Raw genomic sequence first — 20,978 nt, forward strand, 5'->3', positions numbered from 1 at the left:
ACTAGAGTGACTAAAGAAAACACAATGCTGCGCTACCTGTAATCTCATCAAGACTATGCGGAGAGGTGCGCCTCACTAGATGTTCTACGTCACGAATTCCTGTTCTACAAATTAAGTATCAGAAATGAACCTAAAACCTAAGAAAAAGGAACAAGCAGATGCTGGAAGGTAATTGATAACAAAAAGGGGGACTGATATCTTCTGACTTGAAGAAATAGTGAAGAGACTGGAAATGATAGGAAGCCAAAGAGACAACTACCCAGTTCTCCAATCCAACCAGTTACATCAGAAACTAAATTCTTTTAATAAAATCATTAAAATTTGACAGAAAACACTACAAAATTTAACATCACATTCACAAAATTGTCAAAGTAATTTTTCACATAACTTCTGAAGGAAAATATGGAAAACAAGTAATACAACTAAAAGTATAAACACTACAAGCATAAAGTTTGTACCTTTATAATTCTGGAATTAATTCATAAATTCAACTAACTACTCTCCTAAAACATAAACAATGCACCCCTTAAATAATCTCCTAAGAACCAACATGGGTAGTGTCTCCTGAGAATTTCGAACAGTTAGAGCAGAATAGATATTATTAACTGGTACTATTAAATCTAGGACCACTCTCTTGCTCCTCTCATATGTGAAAAAGCAGATTCTAAGGGGGGAAAAATTTAATTTTTATTTACCCAAGTCCTTAAATTTATCTTAGTTAAGATCTTTACATAACAAATGTGCTTTACACAATGGATGTACGTATGGATATGGTAAGAGTTGTACAAGTCCCCAATAAAATGATTTTTTAAAAATCTTTACATAATCTAGATTAAACTATAATGCATATAATGAGGTATATGATTTGTCAACATAAGCTCTAAAATATGGGTTATTTTTTAATTAATTATCTAAAAATCTTGGTGATCATCTAATTTCAGAAGCTGCTATACAATAAATTTAAATCTTCTGAACTTATAATGGATGAGACTGTGATATTTTTCTACTTCTTTACAAATTTACCTATTCCACAATCTACAAAAAATACTTATATGTAATTTATAATAAACCTTTGCAAAGACTAAGTAGTATTATGCCAGAAATCAAAGTCCCTAGATTGATAAAAATAAAGGACACAGTACAATACCCAAAGACCAGTTTCTTCCACTCACATCTCCATATTCTTTCTTATATTCATGATGGTTCTCTGAAAATCTAGATGAATTATTTAATGCTAATGATCCATAAGACTTGCTAAATATTTCACCATAACCTTTAAAAACTATGACAGCCAAATTATTTACTAAATTACAAAAGATAAAAATATTTTCATTCCTTACACTTAAATATTCTGTAATAATCATTTCTATTGTGCTGACTATTTTTCTGTTAGCAGGGGGGAAAAACTAGTTAAAAATATAAAGGCGGGGGGTAGGGGACCGATAGATAGATAGATAGATAGATAGATAGATAGATAAAGGATATAAAGTATTTTCTCTAAGTATTTGTGGGGTTTTTCCCCCTAATCATTCACAAAGTACATGAAAGTACATTATATACTGTATATAATACTTGTTCAATAAAACTCCAAAAATGGAGAAATTGTCAGAAGCCCATACCTTTAATATTATGAGTAATAATGACCTACTTAAGAAAAATTATCTCATTTCTAAATAATTATAAAATTATACCACCTTAGGTCAAGGATAAAGACACAGTTTCAGGTCTAAAACTGACATAAAGATATAGATACAGATATAGATACTTTACCAATGAGAAGACCAAAAACCAACATACTAAAAACATATTATATAACCAAAAGGAAAATTTATCCCAAAGATTCCCCTTTGGAATCCTAAGGGAAAAAATCACCCATAACCTTCTAAGCTGACCTCTCTGCCTTGAATGTAACTGACCCAGCAGATTCCTGGGAAATCAGTTTTGCTTGAATACTTTTTTTTTTCAAAATCCCCGCAGACCTTGAGTCAATTTCAACTCATAGAGACCAAGTGTACTACTCAGAGAACGTGTCTGCAGCCATCCACTGATCACAGAGACATGCCTAAACACGTTCTGATTGAAATAAACCCATGCATGTTTGCACTGGAACCCCAGGAGCAAGACTTTTTAGTTTTAAGGCTCCCTGGTGGTACAATGCTAATGCTCAGGGAAAGATCAGAGGTTTGAGCCCACCAGCCACTCTGCAGGAGAAAAGACCCGACAATCTGCTCCAATAAAGATATGTAAATTAGGAACCCTCTGGGCAAGTTCCACTCCCAACCACTGGGTCGCTACAAGTTGCAAGCAATTAGATCGTACACAACAGAATTCCATTAATACAGGATCCTGGAAATCTAAGTGAATCTATATTGGCAATATAGATTGGAGACAAGGAATGGGGAACAAGGAGTTTCATTTGTCTAGAATGGAACTTTTCCAAACATAATTTTACATATCATGCATTGGTTATTCTAAAAATACTTTGTTCAATGAGTTTTGCAAAGCTTGCAAACATTGACATATTATACAACATGAAAATGTCAAATTCACTTCCAATCTCATCAGAAAACTGCCAAGCTCACAATGTAGACAAGTTTTCAAAAATCCTGATTTTTACTTTAAAGTTCAAATTCAATCAGGCTCACTGTTTTCATTTTTAAGAATATCCACAAATACTTTTTCCACTGGAACATCAAGTAAAAATAAAGTTCTATGAGATAGTGCCTAATTCAGGGTATAACTCAATATTCTACAAGTGCTTTTCTCCTAGGCAATCATTCTACCTATATGTAAAAAATGCTTTATGATGATATCTCAATTCTTCAGTGTTAAAAACCTCAAGGACTGAAATTTAACCAAATTAGTAATGTATATTGATACATCAAGCACATTCTTAAGAGAACGTGGCTTTTTTTTAACTGTGAGTTAATAGAAAACAATGACTACTTAGATTCGTGCTAAGGTACCCGAAAGTATACCCATCATTACTCTTGCACCATTAGTACAAATGTTGAGATGGTAAAAAAGACAAATAACATCTTAATGCTATTATGAAGATACAGTTGTGACCTCGCAGATCTCCTGGGGGAAAAAAAATCTGAGGAACCAATAGAGATTCCTGGATCATTGCTTAAGAATGTCTAACACAAAGGAAACAGAAAGAACTGAGGGACATAGAGTTTACAAACATTAGAATATAGGACAGGGTAATAGTTTCTAATTCTCTCATTTTATAAATGAGAAAACAGGCAGAGAGGATAGGGGATTTTACCATCTCACATTATCAGAAGCAAAGAGTCTAATATACTTTACTTCCTTGTTTTTCACAAATGAATTTAGCAAAATCAGCTTTCGTTCAGATGAACAAACTTATACACGTACTGTTTGTGGGGGGAAGAAGTTCATATTTCTTGATGGAGAGTTGAGTTTTGCAGTCTTTCCTGAAGCAACTTTTGCATCCAAATGGTGTACTTCCTTTTCAGAACAATGACGTTTTCTAATCTGTAAACACAAAACCAATATTAAGTTTAATATAGGCTAAAAGAGTCTGAGCAGGCTAGTCCTCAAAAGTCAAAAGAACTCAGTGAAAGTTTTCATCATAAATTTCCTTCTAAATGACTGACAATAAATACATTTTCAAAAAAAATGCACATCTTTTTATAATACTTAACCAAAATACAGAAAATAGTAACACTTTTTAAATTACCACCAAAATAGCTTATATCAAAACTATAGTATTGTAGGCAAAAAAAGTTTGTAAAATAATCTTCACACACAAAAAGGCCACCACATGGATTACAGCAAAGTTTAATTGCATATTTAATTTGAAATAAAAGTATACCTAATCAAAATTTAAAGCCTGTTTTACATTAAAAATTGCTAAATAAATGCTTTAAATACAGATATTGATGATTCCCTGCATGACAGAAGAAACTGCTTGATGACCATTGCTTACAAGATATCTGGTTTCTGTTATAAAAGCATTAAGCTTTCTTTCTAAGCTATCTTGATGCATCTTCTACATGCCAAAACCTGTTTATTTAAGTTACAAGGAAGTAGTGGGGAAGCACATCTAATGATAATACCATGCCTACTAGAAATAAAAGTCAAAAAGCCAGAGAATACATGTCTTATATTATATTGGGCCCTAGCTCATAAGATCCTAGTTTATATACACATTTGGAGAGACTGAGACAGGAGAAATCTCCATAGATTCACATTTCATTTGGAATTGGTAGTTTTTGGTTTTCTAGTAAAGAAACTACACCTACTCTTCGCTTACTAACAATCTCATTATCTGACATTTCACATTTACGACAGTAGTAATTTTGTACACGAACGACACACATGTGGCAGTAATGAACACCAAAGTCCCTGACGGAGTCCCTGATCAGCAGTTCCCATGTGCATACAGAAAGGAAGCTCATATTACAGTATTTAGCTGCCTGGGAGAGGCGAGGGGATGCAGTCTCCCTGAGCAGCCCAGGTGCTAGGAAAATGGACAGGGCCCTAGAGTGGAGGCGGGAATGGGACATTGCCTAGGGAGTCCTGAGTGCTTGCAGAGGGCTGAGTCCAGGGCAACAGCAGCTGGTACCCTGAAGGTGGATAGTTCTTGGGACCAAGGAAGAAGAGGGACTCAGGTCTGGCCCCAGCTTCCAGTCCAAAAGGAGCCCTGAGACAGGGCTGTGGAACCTCTTATCAGCTGACCAACACCTGGTCAGCCCCTTGTACTTCCTTGATGTCCACTCCTAGTTGGACACAGGTGAGAGCTGTGCAGGCTAATGGGGCAGCTTAAGTAGCCAGCAGCAGCTGCAACTTAAGGTCAAGAGCAGCTGCCAGGTATAGCCATCACAGCCATGGAGGAAGCTCTGGATTGTTGATTCTGTCAGGGAATGACAGCTTGGTGGGGCAAAGCCATCCAGTAAGAGGCAGGGGATGCTCCTGAATGGGACGGGTGGGGAGACCCAGCAGGCAGTGTGCAACCCCTCCTGTGGCACCCACAGTGAGGGTAGGAGAGGGAAAGTCCGGGGGTCAGGGAGGAGCAGTGCTTGGGCCGCTCTGGCTCGGGATGACTAGACAGCCCTCCCATGTGGGTGGTCGTAAGGGGTGAGTTCCCCTGAGTTAATAAGGGGATGTAAGTGATCTAAGCAGGGTCCCAGATAGGACGTTCAAGTTCAAATGAGGGAGTGAGATAATGTGGTCATCATCCAAATTAAATAGAGCCAATTTTCATGTAAAGGCTTGGTCTTTGAAATATAGCTAATCAGATCAATAGGTGAGAAGTGGATGTATCTACTAAGTTCGACATTTTAATAATGTTTAGAAATATATATATCATCGGGCAATTAATGTACAGATGTGCATTACACAATTGATGTATGTATGGATTGTGGTAAGAGTTGTATGAGCCCCTAATAAAATGATTAAAATATATATATACATATATATCATCTACTGATACAATAAATAAGAGTAAACTTTGTCAATAAACTAAAAATATCACAACATGAATATTCATACCAAAGACATTTTGGTCAATAGAAAATGCTATTATTATACTAAAACAATAGAGGAATTGAAAACTAGCTATACTACCAATAAATGTGAAAGCTTCAGTTTGTAGAAAATTCTATCATTTTTTTATTCCATTTTCCCATGAAATTTTTTAAGCCTCCTTCCATGAGTTTTGCTTTATGTATATATTTTGCTGTCAAATTTCTAATATGCACTGTATATAAGCACCATGCATTATCATTTTAATGGCAAGTTCTTATGAATATTCTGCTGAAATAACAAACTGTACAAAATGAACTTGTAACAAATTATCATTTAATTAAGGCTGTGACCCAATTCATCTCCATGGGTGCCACTGAAAACTTGATTAATACTTGACTAGTTTGTTCAGCTATAACTAAATGGATTATTTCAATGGCAATTCACAGTTTACCTTCTGTGTAGTTTCTAACAGACGAATTCTTTTCTTGTCTACTTGAAAATCGTCATTTTCATCTCTGTAAACAGATGCCTGTTTCTTGGCAGATAATTTCGCAGCCAGTGTGTTTTTTTCAGGAGAGTCTTATAAAAGAAGTCATAAAAATTAGCATAAGTAACTTAGGCACATTTTCTAGAAAAGCGAATCTAAAATACAAAACATAGTTCTAAAATACATGATGGTTCAAACCATGAAATTTAGCAGCATTTCCTTAATGCTCAGTTTACTTTAACAAAGATGTAGACAGCAATTTGAGAATAGGCTTCAAATAGGAAAAGCTCTATTTTGATTTTAAAAAGATTTATGCTTTTCAACACATACCACTACACAACTTAACTGAATATAACTCAACTCCTACAGTTAGTTTACCAATCCCACAATCCTGTGGGTTAATTATCAAGTCATCAACCCTAGATTTTTTTAAAAGTCAAGTAGCTTGCCCTATATCATAAGTTAGCAAATGGTTCCACCAGAATTTGACTGACTCCTACGATCCAACTCCAAAGTCCATCAGTATAAACTAAGCGCCCAGGTAAACATAGCATCCTGTGTTCAAGCAGGCTTCCTTTGTCCTTTACCACTGGTCCTAACGTCCTACACGCTGGTTTCTCCTTTCTCTAAATATGGGTATTCGTCAAGGCACCGCCTTTTTCTCTACTCTTATCTGTTTTATCTACTCCTATAGCTTGACTGAATTTTAACAAACATTTATCATACTGTGCTCACACAATGGCCAAGACATGATGGGAAAACAATAAAAAAGAAACACCCCATGATTTACAAAAGAATAAGGAGAAAGACCAGAAAACATGTATCATAGTATTTTCAAAAATAACAAATTTGGATTTGCACAAACAGAAAATGAATCTATGCCATAAAGTATTGACTTTAAAACTTCTAACAGGGAGGACTTTTTGAAAAAAATAATTAAATATTGCTTAAAATTCCCAAAATAGGGATAAAGAATGAAAAATGTCCATTTCCCTGTCTCTCTCTTCTATACGTTATGTTTCCTCTTCTTCCTATGACTCCAAAGAACAGATAGTCTGAAAATCTCTATATCCAACACACTGCCATTGAACCAAGTCCGACTCGTACTGACCCTATGGCACCGAGCAGAACTAGTCCCTGAGGTTTCCCAGGCGATAAACCGTGCCGGAAGTAGACGACCTCATATTCCGGAGTAGCTGTGAGGCACTGACTCTTCCGTTGGCAAACCAACACTTAACTCACGGTGCCAACAGAGCTCCTTGAAAACCATTCTCTTCTGTAATACCGAAAACACCTTAACAGCTTCACCTTTCATAACTGGGTCTTTAATGTACCTTGAGTGTATTTTCCTGCATGGTGTAAAGTTGGGCTCTAATTTCCATTTTTCCCATATGGGGATATCTATTAGTCCCAGCACCGTTTATGGCAAAGTCCTTATCTTTGTGCTTTGTAATAGAACTTCTATTTAAAAAGTCAAGTTCTGTCTCTACGTGGAACTGAATTTGGATTTGCTATTCTGTACCACTGATCTACCACTGTGTTAATGTCAAACCCAGTGCCACTGCCATCAGGTCAGCTCTGACTCACAGCAACGCCAGCTAGGGATTCTGAAGCTGTCACTCATTACAGACGGAGATAGCCTTTTCTTTCTCCTGTAGAGCAGCAGGTGGGTTTGAAACACCAACGTACAATTAGTAGTAGAGCACTGACCCAACAATGTCACTACGCAGTCTTAATTACTGCAGTTTCACACATAGTAAATCAGGATATATGACAGATCAAGTCCTCTTACCTTGGCCTATTTCCTTAAAAATGTCTTGACTGTTGTTAGTTTATTGCATTGGGTGTGTGTGTGTGTGTGTGTGTGTGTGTGTAAACATAGATAAGGCAAGTAGTTTTGAGCCCTGAAATTTTCTGGACAATCAGGTGTGATAATCTCAACAAATTTAGACCAACTGGGACAATTTCAACACAGACATATAATACCAGAGGACATTGGCCAATGTCTGGAAACATGTATTTGTCACAAAAGGGATAACTGGTGCAACTGGCCTTTAGGAAGCAGAGGCTAGGGATGCTGCTAAACATCCTGCACACATAGGATATCCCCCACAACAGTGAATTATCACACGCAAAATGTCAATAATGCTGCTGTTGAGAAACCCATACCCAAATAAATCAAGGGCTAATTTGTATGGACCTGTTTGTTATAAACCCATTAAAAGGTAGAAAATGTCTACCTTAAATGATAATTCAGTTTTAGAAAAAATGAAATGTCAAGTACAAACAAGTCTATCCTGAAGTCATAAAATAAAAAATCATATTATCTGCATATATAAAAAGGTATATCTTCCGGGGTTTTTGTTTTGTTTTGTTGTCCATCTCCCCCCCGCCCCACTCTCCATTCTTTATAGAAGGGAAATTTAAAGGAAGTACATCCAAGGACTTAAGTCTTTAAGATATGAAGTTAAAGGAAATGAGATAGCCCCATATTTAAAGACAAGTCAAAAGAAAAATGGGCAAATAATTCCATAATCATTTCACTAAAAAGGATATTCAGTCAACACATAAAAAAATTATTCAGCATCATTAGTAACCAGAGAAATGCTGTTGAAACTGAATAAGAATATCACACATGCACCAAGATAGTTAAAATTATAAGAACTGAAAATATCAAATACAAACAAAAATGTTAGCATTGGTGCAAATGGTTAACACTGTTCTGCTTCTAAACCCAGACTGGAGGTTCAAGTCCACTCAAAGACCTCAGAAGAACGATACATTTGATGGTGTAAGATACCAGGGGGGAAAAAAGGAACAACAACAACAATAATAATAATATTTAATATAACAGCAAGGGTTCTTGGGTGGTATGGTGGGAGAGGGCAGGGACAAAAGGGAACCGATACCAAAGAGTTCAAGAAGAAAGAAATGTTTTAAAAGGATGGTGGCAGTAATTGTGCAATCATGCTTGATCTCATTGAAACATGGATTGTTATATTATCTGTAGAGCTCCCAATAAAATGGAAAAGAAACTCAGCCACTTAAAAGATGTTACATATGTGTTTACCTTGTGTCAACTCAACAAGCTACACACACTTAGACAAATCATACTACGCTTGTCCTGACCTCCTAAAGTATAGTTTTCTGGGGAAGCGGAGCTTTATAAAAGATGCATACTGACAAGTTTATAATGCAAACTGTGACAGGTGCTCTGACAGATAGGCAAACAGCAAGATCATAATATACAATAGGAAAATCAATCCAATCTGGTGGAAAGTTCAAGGATGGTTCTCCCAAGCAAGTGCCATTTAAGCAGAGATATACAGAAAAAGTAGGATTACAAATTGAAGATGGAATTTCGTTCAGAAGAGAGATCCACACAGCAAAGGTTCTAAGGTTCTATTACGCAAAAGAAAGCATGCCCCTTGGAAGGCACTGAAGGAAGACCAAAAGCCAAAAGGACTGAGGTCCAACACATTGCAACCAACACTACCAAACCCTTATCCACCCTCACATTTTACTACTTCCTTTTCTGTATTGTTAATAGGACTCCACTGTAGTTTCTGCATGTACCTTCTTCCACAAAGGCATGGGCTAAGTCCATCCTTGCTATTAGGAAGTAAATCTGGTTATACTTAAACCAAACACGGTAACCTCTTCCACTCTGCCAGTGTTAGCTAAGGAGTGGCATGAATGAATGCAGGAAAAGAAGTTGTTATATGCTTTAAACAAGAGATGATGCAAGCTGGACTAAACCCCAAACCAAACCAAACCCTGCCATCTGCCCTCTAGTCAATTCTGACTACAGTGACCCTATAGGACAGAGTAGAACTGCTCTCCGTAGGGTTTCCAAGACTGTGCTCTCTGTGGCAACAGACAGCCTCGTCACTTTTCATGGAACTAAACCATCAGCCCTGGAGTTAGCAGTCAGTGCTTAACCCCCTGTACCACCAGGGATCCTTTAGTATAATAGACTCGAGAGCTATGAATGGAGATGAAGATTTGTATGGAAAAATAAGGAAGAACAGTGTGTCCAGAATATCTCCCTTTCCCATACAATCAAAAGGGAAAGAAAAGAACTATCCATAATAGTATTTTATTCTTACTATATTTCTTCTTAACAAAATCTATTAAGAACTGTTAAGGATGATAATTGAAGCCCAACTGACCTCCATCTAAGATACTGACCTCAAAAAATCAGGCAAATTTTATCAAGAATAAATGAATGAGGCTAATTAGATTTTGTCTTAAAATTCTTTTTATATGATTCTACCATTTTTTTATTCTAACATTTAACTAATAATACTGGCTACATATAAAACCAATGTCTAAATATCATTTATTTAGCTTTGACCTTTTCAAAAATTAGTTAAGCCAGCAAATATGCAAAAAAGCCCAAATTAGAGCTAAAACAGCCCATTAAGGGTTTCTGACCACACTGGGTATTATTAAAATAATTCCAGAACTAACCAAATGCCCAATTTGGTCTCACAACAGCAATAATTAAGTTTCTTATGATAGATACCAACTCAAGTAAAATATAAAATTACCTTGACAAAAAAAAAAAAATTTTTTTTTAATAAATAAATAAATTTACCTTGACAAGGTGAAGTGACACTCCTCACAGAAGATGGTGGTGTACTTGGATTACTGAAATGGTGTGATGTTCCCTGGTTCGGGACGTCGTTGTTAGTAAAACTCTTGTTACGGCACGTACAACATGACGGTGGCACTTCAGCCTTCTTACTTGAGCCCTCATCCACTGACTTCTCTAAAAACGAAAGTACCTGGATTTATCATATCTCTAATTTGTAAAAACCCATCTCTGCCTATAGCTGTGGTGAAAAATCATCCTTTGTCCAGAACTGAGATTTTTTCCAAACATGTGGGTCTTTCGATGCTAAATCCAAGACTCCCTTGTAAAGCACCAAATTGGGATCGGAGAGAAACATTTTTGCCAGAAATTTTTATAAAGAAATATCATCAATTTTAAATCAATAATGAGGTGTAGAGAGTTTATCATAATTTATCAACTTATTAAATCTATAAAAATAGTCCAAGATTAATAATGCAATTAAAATACAACTGGAGCATTTACTTGTATTGAGATCTATGTAAAAATCAAGAAGACCTAAACAGTATTCATAATTACTAATATTCCCCTAAAAGAACTTGAAAATTCAGTAAATGAGATAATGTAACTAATTGATAGGCTAACCTATTTCTTACATTACTTTTTTTTTTTTACAAATAACTTTTTCTAATTAAGTAGAAGAAATAGTTGTTTAACATAAATTCTTAGTGTACAATTCATTATTTTTGACTTGTTGGCTATTAATGATATAAATTATCTTCCTTAAAAAAACTTTGATCCCCTTTTCATTGATTCTTCTTCGTCTTTATGTAATTATGCTGTAGGGTTTTTTGAGACAATTTTATTTTTTATTAGATAACAGATTTATATAGAAGTCATTATCTTGAGAATTATGAAGTATTTTCTTTTCAGTTCTGCAAGAAATTTCTTGATGTGGTCTCAAAACTCCTGAGACCTTCTGTGCAAATAATGGCACGCATCCTTACCCGGAAAGGAAGTGACAGTGCAAACGTGCGGGCTGCACTGAGAAGAGATCACTGATAACTGACTCCCCTGCCCCCACTCTCTCGCAACCAATGCTGGGTAAAGGATCCAATGTAGAAACTTCTTTCCAGCAATTGGTGACAATGCTGCTGCTCCATTATGGCTGTAAAGGTATATACGGGATGACAAACCTACTACTCCATCTTTGCAACTAGTGACAGTCTGTCGCAATGCCCTCTAGTCAGTGTCCTTTCTGTCTAGGAATTTTGAAATTCTGAGTACTTCTGGCTGGAGATATTCCTGATCTCTATATTTTTCAACTTCTCTAATACATTAAGTTACAAATTTTTGCATTAAATGCTGGATTTTAATTTTCTTGGATTCATATCTGGGGATATTTGTTATCATGACGAAATAAGATGTATGTTTGGTGTCTGTTTCATTGTTGACTTGATTGGTTAGTCCATTTCATCTGTGAATTTTATCTTCTTGGTAATTTCTGTGTGGATAGTTTTAAGGCTGTGGCTTTTTTGCAGCCTTCCAGGTCTCTGATCATGGGAGTCAGACTACAGGCAGATGATTTTATACAGATCATATCAATGATAAGTTGTGCTCCAAAACTGAGGGGTTTTGTTTCTCTGAGATGTTCAGGTTGCTGGATACTTTAAAATTAGATCTGGCCTCCAGAAGTTGTGATGAATCTTAAGTGAGAAAAGTGAATTGGCATGTCTCCGAATATTCTTTCCAACCTGAAGAGCTGTGTGGTCTGTAAAGAGAACAGATGGATCTTGGAGGATGACAGTGGATTATCGTCAACTTAACCAGGTGGTGAATCCAATTGCAGCTGTCATTCCAGATGTGATTTCACCACTTGAGAAAATTAATAATTCTCCTGGTACTTGATATGCAGTTATTGATCTGGCCAATGCCTTCTTCTCAATACCATTCTCAAAAGACCACCAGAAGCAGTTTCCCTTTCGCTGGCAGGGGCAACAATATACTTTCACAACTCTCCCGCAGGGGCACATCAACTCTTTCGCCCTGTGCCATAATTGAGTCCGAAGGGCCCTTGATCACCTGTCCATTCCACAAAATGTCACACTAGTCTATTATATTGATATTATGCTAATTGGACCCACTAAGGAGGATGTATCAAAGGTTCTAGATTCATTGGTACAACATCTGCATGCAAGAGGTTGAGAAATTAACCCAACGAAGATTCAGGCACCCTCCACCTCAATAAAATCTCTAGGGGTCCAATGGTGTGGGTTATGTCGAGATAGTCCTGTTACAGTGAAGGATAAGCTATTGTGTCTGGCCCTCCCCCAACCCCTACAACTAAACAGGAGGCATGATGCCTAGTGGGCCTTTTCAGATTTTGAAGGCAACATATTCCTCACTTGGGTGTTCTACTTTGACCTATTTATCAAGTGACATGAAAAGCCTCCAAATTTGAGTGGGGCCCAGAACAAGAAAAGGCTCTTCAACAGGTTCAGGCTGCCGTGCAAGCTGCTTCGCCATTGGGACCATACGATCCAGCTGACCTGATGATGCTAGAGGTGTCAGTTGTAGATAAAGATGCAGTGTGGAGTCTTTGGCAGACGCCTCTTGGTGAATCACAGCATAGACCATTGGGATTTTGGAGTAAAGTCCTGCCATCCTCTGCAGACAACTACTCCCCCTTTGAAAAACAGCTGTTGGTCTATTACTGGGCCTTGGTGGAAACTGTACGCCTCACCATGGGCCACCAAGTCACCATGAGGCCTGAGCTACCCATCATGAACTGGGTCTTGTCTGACCCACAGAGTCATAAAGTTGGACATGCGCATCAACACTCCATTGTTAAATGGAAGTGATATATATGAGTTCGTGCCAAAGCAGAATCTGAAGGGACAAGTAAGCTGCATGAAGTGGCCCAAATGCCCAGTTTCCACTCATGTCACATTACCCTCCTTCTCCCTATGGCCTCCTGGGGAGTTCCTTACCACACTTTAACTGAAGACCAAAAAACTCATGCTTGGTTTACGGATGGCTCTGCACGATATGCGGGTACCACTCGTAAGTGGACAGCAGCAGCACTACAGCCCCTTTCTGGGATCTCCCTCCAGGACAGTGGTGAAGGGAAATCCTCCCAATGGGCAGAACTTCGAGCAATGCACCTGGCCATTCAGCTTGCCACGTACAAAATAAAATTTCTGACTTTTATTCCCAGAAGTTCCTTCAACTCATGAAAGGGGAATTTTATTTCCACAGCTCTTTTATAGTCTCTGTTCCAATGGCTATCTCCAATATGCTGTAACATGCTTGGCCCCTTTCTGAATTGAACACCATTAGTTTTGTTTCATTGTTTCTTCCCAGGGAGTAAATCCTCCTTAAGTTCCTTGGCTACATCCTTCAGGTCGCCCAGGACTATTTCCAGATCCTCCGTGATCTTGATCTGTTCTTCACCTTGGTTTTGGAGGCTGCGGGCGGACTCTCAGCTGGAGAGGACGAGGAGGAGGTCCCCTTGGACTTGGCTGATATTCTTTGGGGGCGAGCAAGCTAAGGCTGCTGTGCACCCCCTTCCCTGGCACTGCTGCTGCCCCTGCCACCCCGGTACCCCACATCTTGGACACTCCCTGGGCAGGGGCTGATGGCTGCACTCCGCGTTCTGCCCAGCGGCCACACTGTGGTGCTGTCATCAACTTGCCAAGACATTACACTTTGATATCAAATAGGAACATGTTTTCAATAAATCAATTTTCATACATGAATCAAAGTACATTTTAAGATTCATATTTAAATAATTAAAATGGATAAACTTTAATTCCTAAAGAATTAAAGAAATACATATTATGTAAGATACAAAACAAGCAAAACCCCTAAAAAGATATCATTTAAATACAAAATTATAATAAGCCTACATTTCATATATACCCCCCAAAGCTAAATACTGTATTTATTATAAACAATACTGAAATAATATTCCCAACTGCACTACATAAATATTACTAATTCTATTTTTCAGACAGCTCCTTTTAAAAGTTTATGTTAAGCTACAATATATTTACTTTTTTATTTTTAATAGTCTTATCAGTACTCTAAATATCCCCTTAAATGTGTATATATATGTACACATATAAACCTATTCATACACATGCATAAATTCTCTAAATACATTAGTCAAAGCTATCTAATTATAAACTAAAATATATCCAATACTGGATCTCAAAATTGTTATAGTTTTTCAATTATAAAAAGGCACTGTAGGGTATTTGTTAGCAAATAAAATAAAAGCAATGGAAAATAATATGAATTCATAAAAAACATTAGACTAAACTTCTGCTTAGTCCAAACAAATAAAGGTTTTTATATATTTATATCATGCTTTAATATTGTGAAGAAGTTATAGTTAAAGTATTTACTCAGAGTTTGTTATACTCCATTTCTTATGCACCAATTTAGTATCCAATTATTTATATGATCATTGTAAGCATTCCAAGTTTTTTATATATTCTGTCTGAATCAACAACTAAAACTCTGTTCATTATTGTTTTAGGATTATTTAAATATATTTGGCTATATTGAAATTCTTTAAAAAGATCCATAACAAAGAATAAGAAAAATCCCTAAAAAGATATCATTTAAATTAGCTGGACTATGGCGGAACTACGGTAAATAAAAAGCTCTTACAGGCAACTTGAAGATCTCAACCAACTACTTACCATCAAGAGACTGCTGCCATGCTAGAGCAGAACAAAGTAAGGCTAAGCTTTTCCCACTTCCTGTAGGGCTCTCCAACAAACAGTGTTGCTTACTGTTTAGGCCTCGGACAATCTATTTACACACAAAAAAATGTTTTAAAGCAATCAGAATTTTATTAGGCAATCTATCAGAAGTACAAACAGAATAGCAAAGAAAAGTGAAGTTGCTTTCCAAGGAACACAGTAACATGAAAAACATACAAACTAGTATTTAGTTTAATCTAGATTTCATCCCTTTATGCCTCTCCTTAAATTACATTGGGCTTAGAAGTAGGTAAGTATAAGAGTGGGGAAAGAAGATTCCGGCTGGTGGTTCTGACCCACATTGTACATCTCTGAGGGAGAGAAGATGGCTGAGCAGGCCCCCAAATCCACTCTGTTTGCTTGCCTGGATACCATTTGTCAATCACCTATTGCAGAAGCATGTTCAGAAAACTTGTAACCGATCAAAACCTTTGAGATAAGTGGAGAACAGACAGTGCAGCAACATCCCCTTGAAAGAGGAAACCCTCCTGATTGTGGAGGGCAAAACTGCATGGCATCCCCATGAATCACACTGCCCGGCAGATTACCAAAGAAGAACGTGCCACATTTGATTATATACTATGTCTGAATGAAAGCAATCCGAGAGATCTGACTAGAAAAGGTAATCAAGTTAAAAGCTGCAAAGCTAAAATTGAACTGCTTGGAAGCTCTGATCCACAAAAACAACTTCTTACTGAGGATCCCTATGATGGGAATGAGTCTGACTTTGAGATTGTGTACCAGCAGTGTATTAGGTGCTGCAAGGCAAGCTGAAGCTGCACCAATCACTGCTGCTAAAGGCCTACTGTGATGAGCAACTTCCCGCCCCGTTGCTGCTCTGCAGTATCACTCAGCGCCCATGTTAAAGCGTAGTCACATTAGTTCCATAGCTCAGTCGCAGCTACTTCTTCAGTTGACCTGTTTCTTACATGAAAAATGACTGTAGATGGAAATCAACTGTGATTGACAGAAGAATAAATAAGCATTTGATTTATGGGGTACATTAATGCTTCTCAATTAGCTGAACTTCCCACTTACCCTCGTTATAAGCAACGTAGTAAAACAACAAAATAGGAAATTTTGTGCATGTTTTGAAACAGGGTAATTTTCTGGTGTTTGCAGTTAAACATCTAAGGATTGCCTTCACTTGGAATTGCGTAATTATGAATGATAATGAATAATGAAAAAAAACATCACTTTTAAGGTCCTGGCCAACAATCAGCCCCACCACAAAAAAAGATTGGGGGGGGGAGGGGAGAAAAGCAATCTATGCCTCATTATGCAAATACCCTAATTTTTACAAAATTGGGATATGATAATACCTATGAATAACTCTGATGAAAACTTCATGGGAATGTAAGCTATCATAAGCACTTTGTTGGAAAATTAGCAATTTACAGTAAAATACAACATGCGCAACCTCAGCAAAATCCATCCTAGGAACATACTTGAAACTTGTTCCATGAACACAGAGACATATAGTAGAAGCTCACAGCAGCATTGTAAAGGAATGTAAACAACCTAAAATCCATCAGTAGGGAGAGAAAAGAAACGAAAACCCACTGTCAAACAGTCTTTTCTGAAGCTACAAATCTTTATGGGAGCAGAAAGCCTCATCTTTCTCCATGAAGGGGCTTATGGATTTGAATGGCCAACTTTGTACCTAGCAGTACAAAGCTTAGCTGACAGTGCCACCAAGGTTCAATAGGAAAATAGACAACTAAATTCTGATATAGTTATGCAAAAGAATGAAACACATAGTCAGAAAATGTATCTCACATTTGTACAGATAGGAGCTCTCGACACATAGAATTCAGGATAAAACCCTCAGGAACAGTGGTGGGAATAGTCGTATCATGAAGGTAGGATAGTGGGGGGGGAGGGGGGGGAGGGCCCAAAAGGGAGACCCCATCATAAGGTTGGATATATAGCCCCCCCAGGGTACGAATAACAGAAATGTGGGTGAAAGGAAACAACAGGCAATGTAAGACACAAAACAATAATTATATATTTGATCAAGGATTCATGCGGGTGGAAGGCTGGGGGAGAGAGGGGAAAAAGAGGAGCTGATACCAAGGGCTTAAGTAGAAAGAAACTGTTTTAGAAATATTGATGGCAACATATGTACAAGTATGCTTAATACAATTGAATGGATTGTGAAAAGATTTGTAAGAGCCCCCAATAAGTTAATTAAAAAAACGGTTGGCAACATACATACAAGTGTGTTTGATATACCCAATATATGGATTATTATAAGAGCTGTAAGAACCCTCAATAAAATGATTTATTTTAAAAAAGCAAGAATTATATCTCAAAAATGTCAAACAAAAATAAATACAAGTTCTGCAGAAAGATTATTATAATATCATACTGTGTTGAAAATGATGAGGGCAATGAATGTACAAATGTGCTTTGCACGAATGATGTATATGAATTTGTAAGAGTTGCATGAGCCCTTAATAAAATGATTTTTTAAAATATCATATTGACATAGTTTAAAATACAAATGGGGTACTAAAAAAAACTAGAATATTTTTTTCAAAGCTATGCATTTAAAATTTTTAAAAAACAACCTTATCACCTTCAAAGTCTCTCTATTATACTTAATACATTTGTCAACTCTGCAATTCCATTCTTAGAAACTTTTTCAAACTCATCTGTTTGGATGGCTAACAGCACCTCCCTTGTTTTTTTCATCACCTCTTCTATATCATCAAACAGCTGTTCTTTCATGTCCTTCTTCATCGGCAGAAACAAAAAGAAATCACACAAAGCGAGGGTAGGGGAATAAGGTGTGTGGGGCAAGAGAGGCATGCTGGGTTTCTTCCCCCAAAACTGGCGCACTGAAATGGCTGTGAGCAGGTGCATTGTCATGGGGCAAAACCAATCCCCCGTCTACCACAAATCAGGCCTTTTATGTCACACAGTTATGCCCTATTTTCAGAACTTCTAAACAGAACGCTTGATTAACATCTGACCTGGTAGAATGAAGTCCAAAAGTATTACGAGTTGACAATTTCATCCATATGAGTTCAATAATACTCTCTCAAAGGTTAGGTTTTTTCTCATGCACTTCCAAATGAACCCCAAAAATATTCCTAATCCATTTACTATCTAGGAAAATGAATGCAGTCATAAACTCAATGTATATTATGGATTCTAAGCATTTGCATTTTAATAAAGACAAAATAACTTGAGAATGACTTACAGAATTCATCATAGCAAGCTGTGAGGGGTAGGCTTTACAAGGAAAGTTAATCTTCACTCCACCAATCGTATATTCAGACCACATTGAAGACATCATGCTTTCTTGTTTATTTCAGATGCTTAGCTGCAACAAAAATGAAAATCAGTACTAAAACCATGACACTCAAAGAAAATAAGATCTCAACAATAGGACAGAACTCTGGAGATTAAAACTGAAATTAATAAATGTATAAACAAAATAAATGGAAGCTAAAGATTTTCTATCAGTTTGTCATATGTAGTAGTAGAGTAATGCTGGAAGATATGAACCACTAGTAATTCAAATACCAACAGGGCCACCCATAACAAACATGTTTCAGTAAAACTTCTAGACTAAGATAGATCCGGAAGAATGGCCTAGCAATCTATTTCTAAAAATTAGTCAAATGAAAAATCTATAGATAATATTGTCTAATACTGGAACATAATCCCATTCAAGTTGAAAAGCACTACAAAATTGCCACAATACACGAAAACATACCAACAATCATGAATATGTCGCAAAACTGAGCAACTTTTTGTTCTGTTGTACATAATGTCACCATAAGTCAGAGGCAACTGGACAGCAACAAGCAAGTACACAGTGGCTGGGAGCATGCACCTTGTAGTCTGACAGATCTGGATTTGCATCCTCTACTCTGCCATACATAACTGGTATGACGTTTGAGAAGTTACTTAACTTCTCTGGGCCTTGGTGTTAGTAAGGTTAAGTGAAATAATATGTAAAAAGAACACAGTCTATGCCCAATTCAACATGAGTCTTTATTACACATGTAATTAGATATAGGAAACTTACAGAAAGATTCCCTATCAAAGCTCTTTATAACTCGAGCACACTTCCCCTGACCCACTCCTGTTGTATCCATTCCTGTTTTCCCTCTTTGTAGTCTTCCAGTTAGAAGGGAAAAAAATGTAAATCGAGTCAGGAAACAAGTTTTATATCAAATCTGACAGCAACTGAGACGTGTCTTTTCACTGCTCTGGACTAAGACTTTTGATTATAATAATCTCATTTAAAGGTTGTTACAAGGAGAAAGTGACATGGAACTGAAGGGGGTACTCAACAATTTTTAAAGGTCAGTAGGGTTTAACAGGAGCCCCAGTAACACAGTGGATTAAGCAGTGGGCTGCTAACCCCAAAGTCAGTGGTTTGCTCTGGGGAAAAAGATGAGGCAGTCTACTCCCCTAAAGATGTACTACCTGGGAAGCCTTATGTATGGGGCAGTTCTACTCTATCCTACAGGGTTGCTAGGAGCTGGGATTCACAATGGCAGTGGGTTCGGTCGGGTATACTGGAAAGAGGACAGACTTTGGAATAAGGCAGCCTAAATCTGAATTTCACTATATGACTCATTTCACTTTTCTGAGCCTCTTTTTTCATCTGTAAAATGGCAAAAGTACTACCGACCTAATGGGGTATTCATAAAAACCAGTAACAGTATGTAGCCAAACAATGAACTAAGAATTATAGTAACATCCTGAATGCATCTAATCCAGAATTTATCTAATGCATTGAACACAGAAAAAGTGATCCACTTTAATCCCCACCTCTTCTAATCTATGTTTTTAACCTCGGACCTCTAGGTGTAACCGGGACCTCTTGAAGTTGCTTGCACTCACAAGTCTCTGTGCATGCTTGAATGTTCTGTGGAGAAAACTCAGATTTCTCATCGCCACAAATGCATTCTAAAGAAATCAATGAAAACCGAAAACAAAATCGAAAGTGTTAACAATTGAAGAATTAAGTGCCATAGTCGAAAAAAAACAACAAAGTAAATTCAATCTAGGTGTGGATGAATGACTAAATTAGATGCCAGCAATACAGTAGATCAGTGCTCCAATTATACCCTAAATCACAGCCTGTGTTCCGAAAAAACCACAGTCCTGAAGTCGCACCCCAATCTGAGTCAACGCACGACGACCCGAGTTACAGGGATAATAACCTGGAAGTGCACCGCGAACTGCATCGCGGACAGACAGCCTGGCTGCCTGCCTTCCCGGCTGCCCTCCGGCGCGGCGCTAACTCAGAGACACGGGTTCGCAACAGACCTCTGCTCCCGGGCGGTGGGGAGGCGTCCTTCTAGCCCGGCTTCTCTCCACGCCGGCTTCCTCTCCCACGCGCAGTGCTCCCCCAAGGCCCAGGTGACACACCCCGCAGACGGGCCTGGCGAAGGGGGTGGGGCAAAAGCAGAAGGCACCCTTCGGGCAGGCTCTCGGTGAGACCGACTCGGTGGTCCTGAGGAAAACCGGAGAAACGCGAGAAAAAGAAGCCGATTTCCGACAGCGAGTTTGCGGAGCCCTGGCAGAGAGGAAAGGCTACAAACCTGAGCCCTCCACCTTCCCACGGTCTTGCCTCCCGCCTCCAGGGCTGTTTCACCTTCTCACCCTGGAAATCGAGACA

General features: G+C 37.7%; 1 protein-coding gene and 1 pseudogene across 1 annotated transcript in view; one reads left to right on the plus strand and one right to left on the minus strand.

Moving 5' to 3' along the window:
* The window catches only part of BRIP1 (BRCA1 interacting DNA helicase 1), a 141,991-nt gene extending 121,013 nt beyond the window's left edge, over positions 1 to 20,978 (minus strand). The window contains 7 exon segments of the mRNA XM_075561490.1: positions 3,382 to 3,501; positions 5,948 to 6,075; positions 10,584 to 10,757; positions 15,269 to 15,380; positions 18,540 to 18,662; positions 20,126 to 20,263; positions 20,627 to 20,978. Of these exon segments, the coding sequence (XP_075417605.1) occupies positions 3,382 to 3,501; positions 5,948 to 6,075; positions 10,584 to 10,757; positions 15,269 to 15,380; positions 18,540 to 18,635 (630 nt within the window). The 5' untranslated portion in view covers positions 18,636 to 18,662; positions 20,126 to 20,263; positions 20,627 to 20,978.
* On the plus strand, positions 15,657 to 16,105 carry LOC142460223 (low molecular weight phosphotyrosine protein phosphatase pseudogene; annotated as a pseudogene).

The sequence above is a fragment of the Tenrec ecaudatus genome, chromosome 10 (assembly GCF_050624435.1).
Source record: "Tenrec ecaudatus isolate mTenEca1 chromosome 10, mTenEca1.hap1, whole genome shotgun sequence".
NCBI lineage: Eukaryota > Metazoa > Chordata > Mammalia > Afrosoricida > Tenrecidae > Tenrec > Tenrec ecaudatus.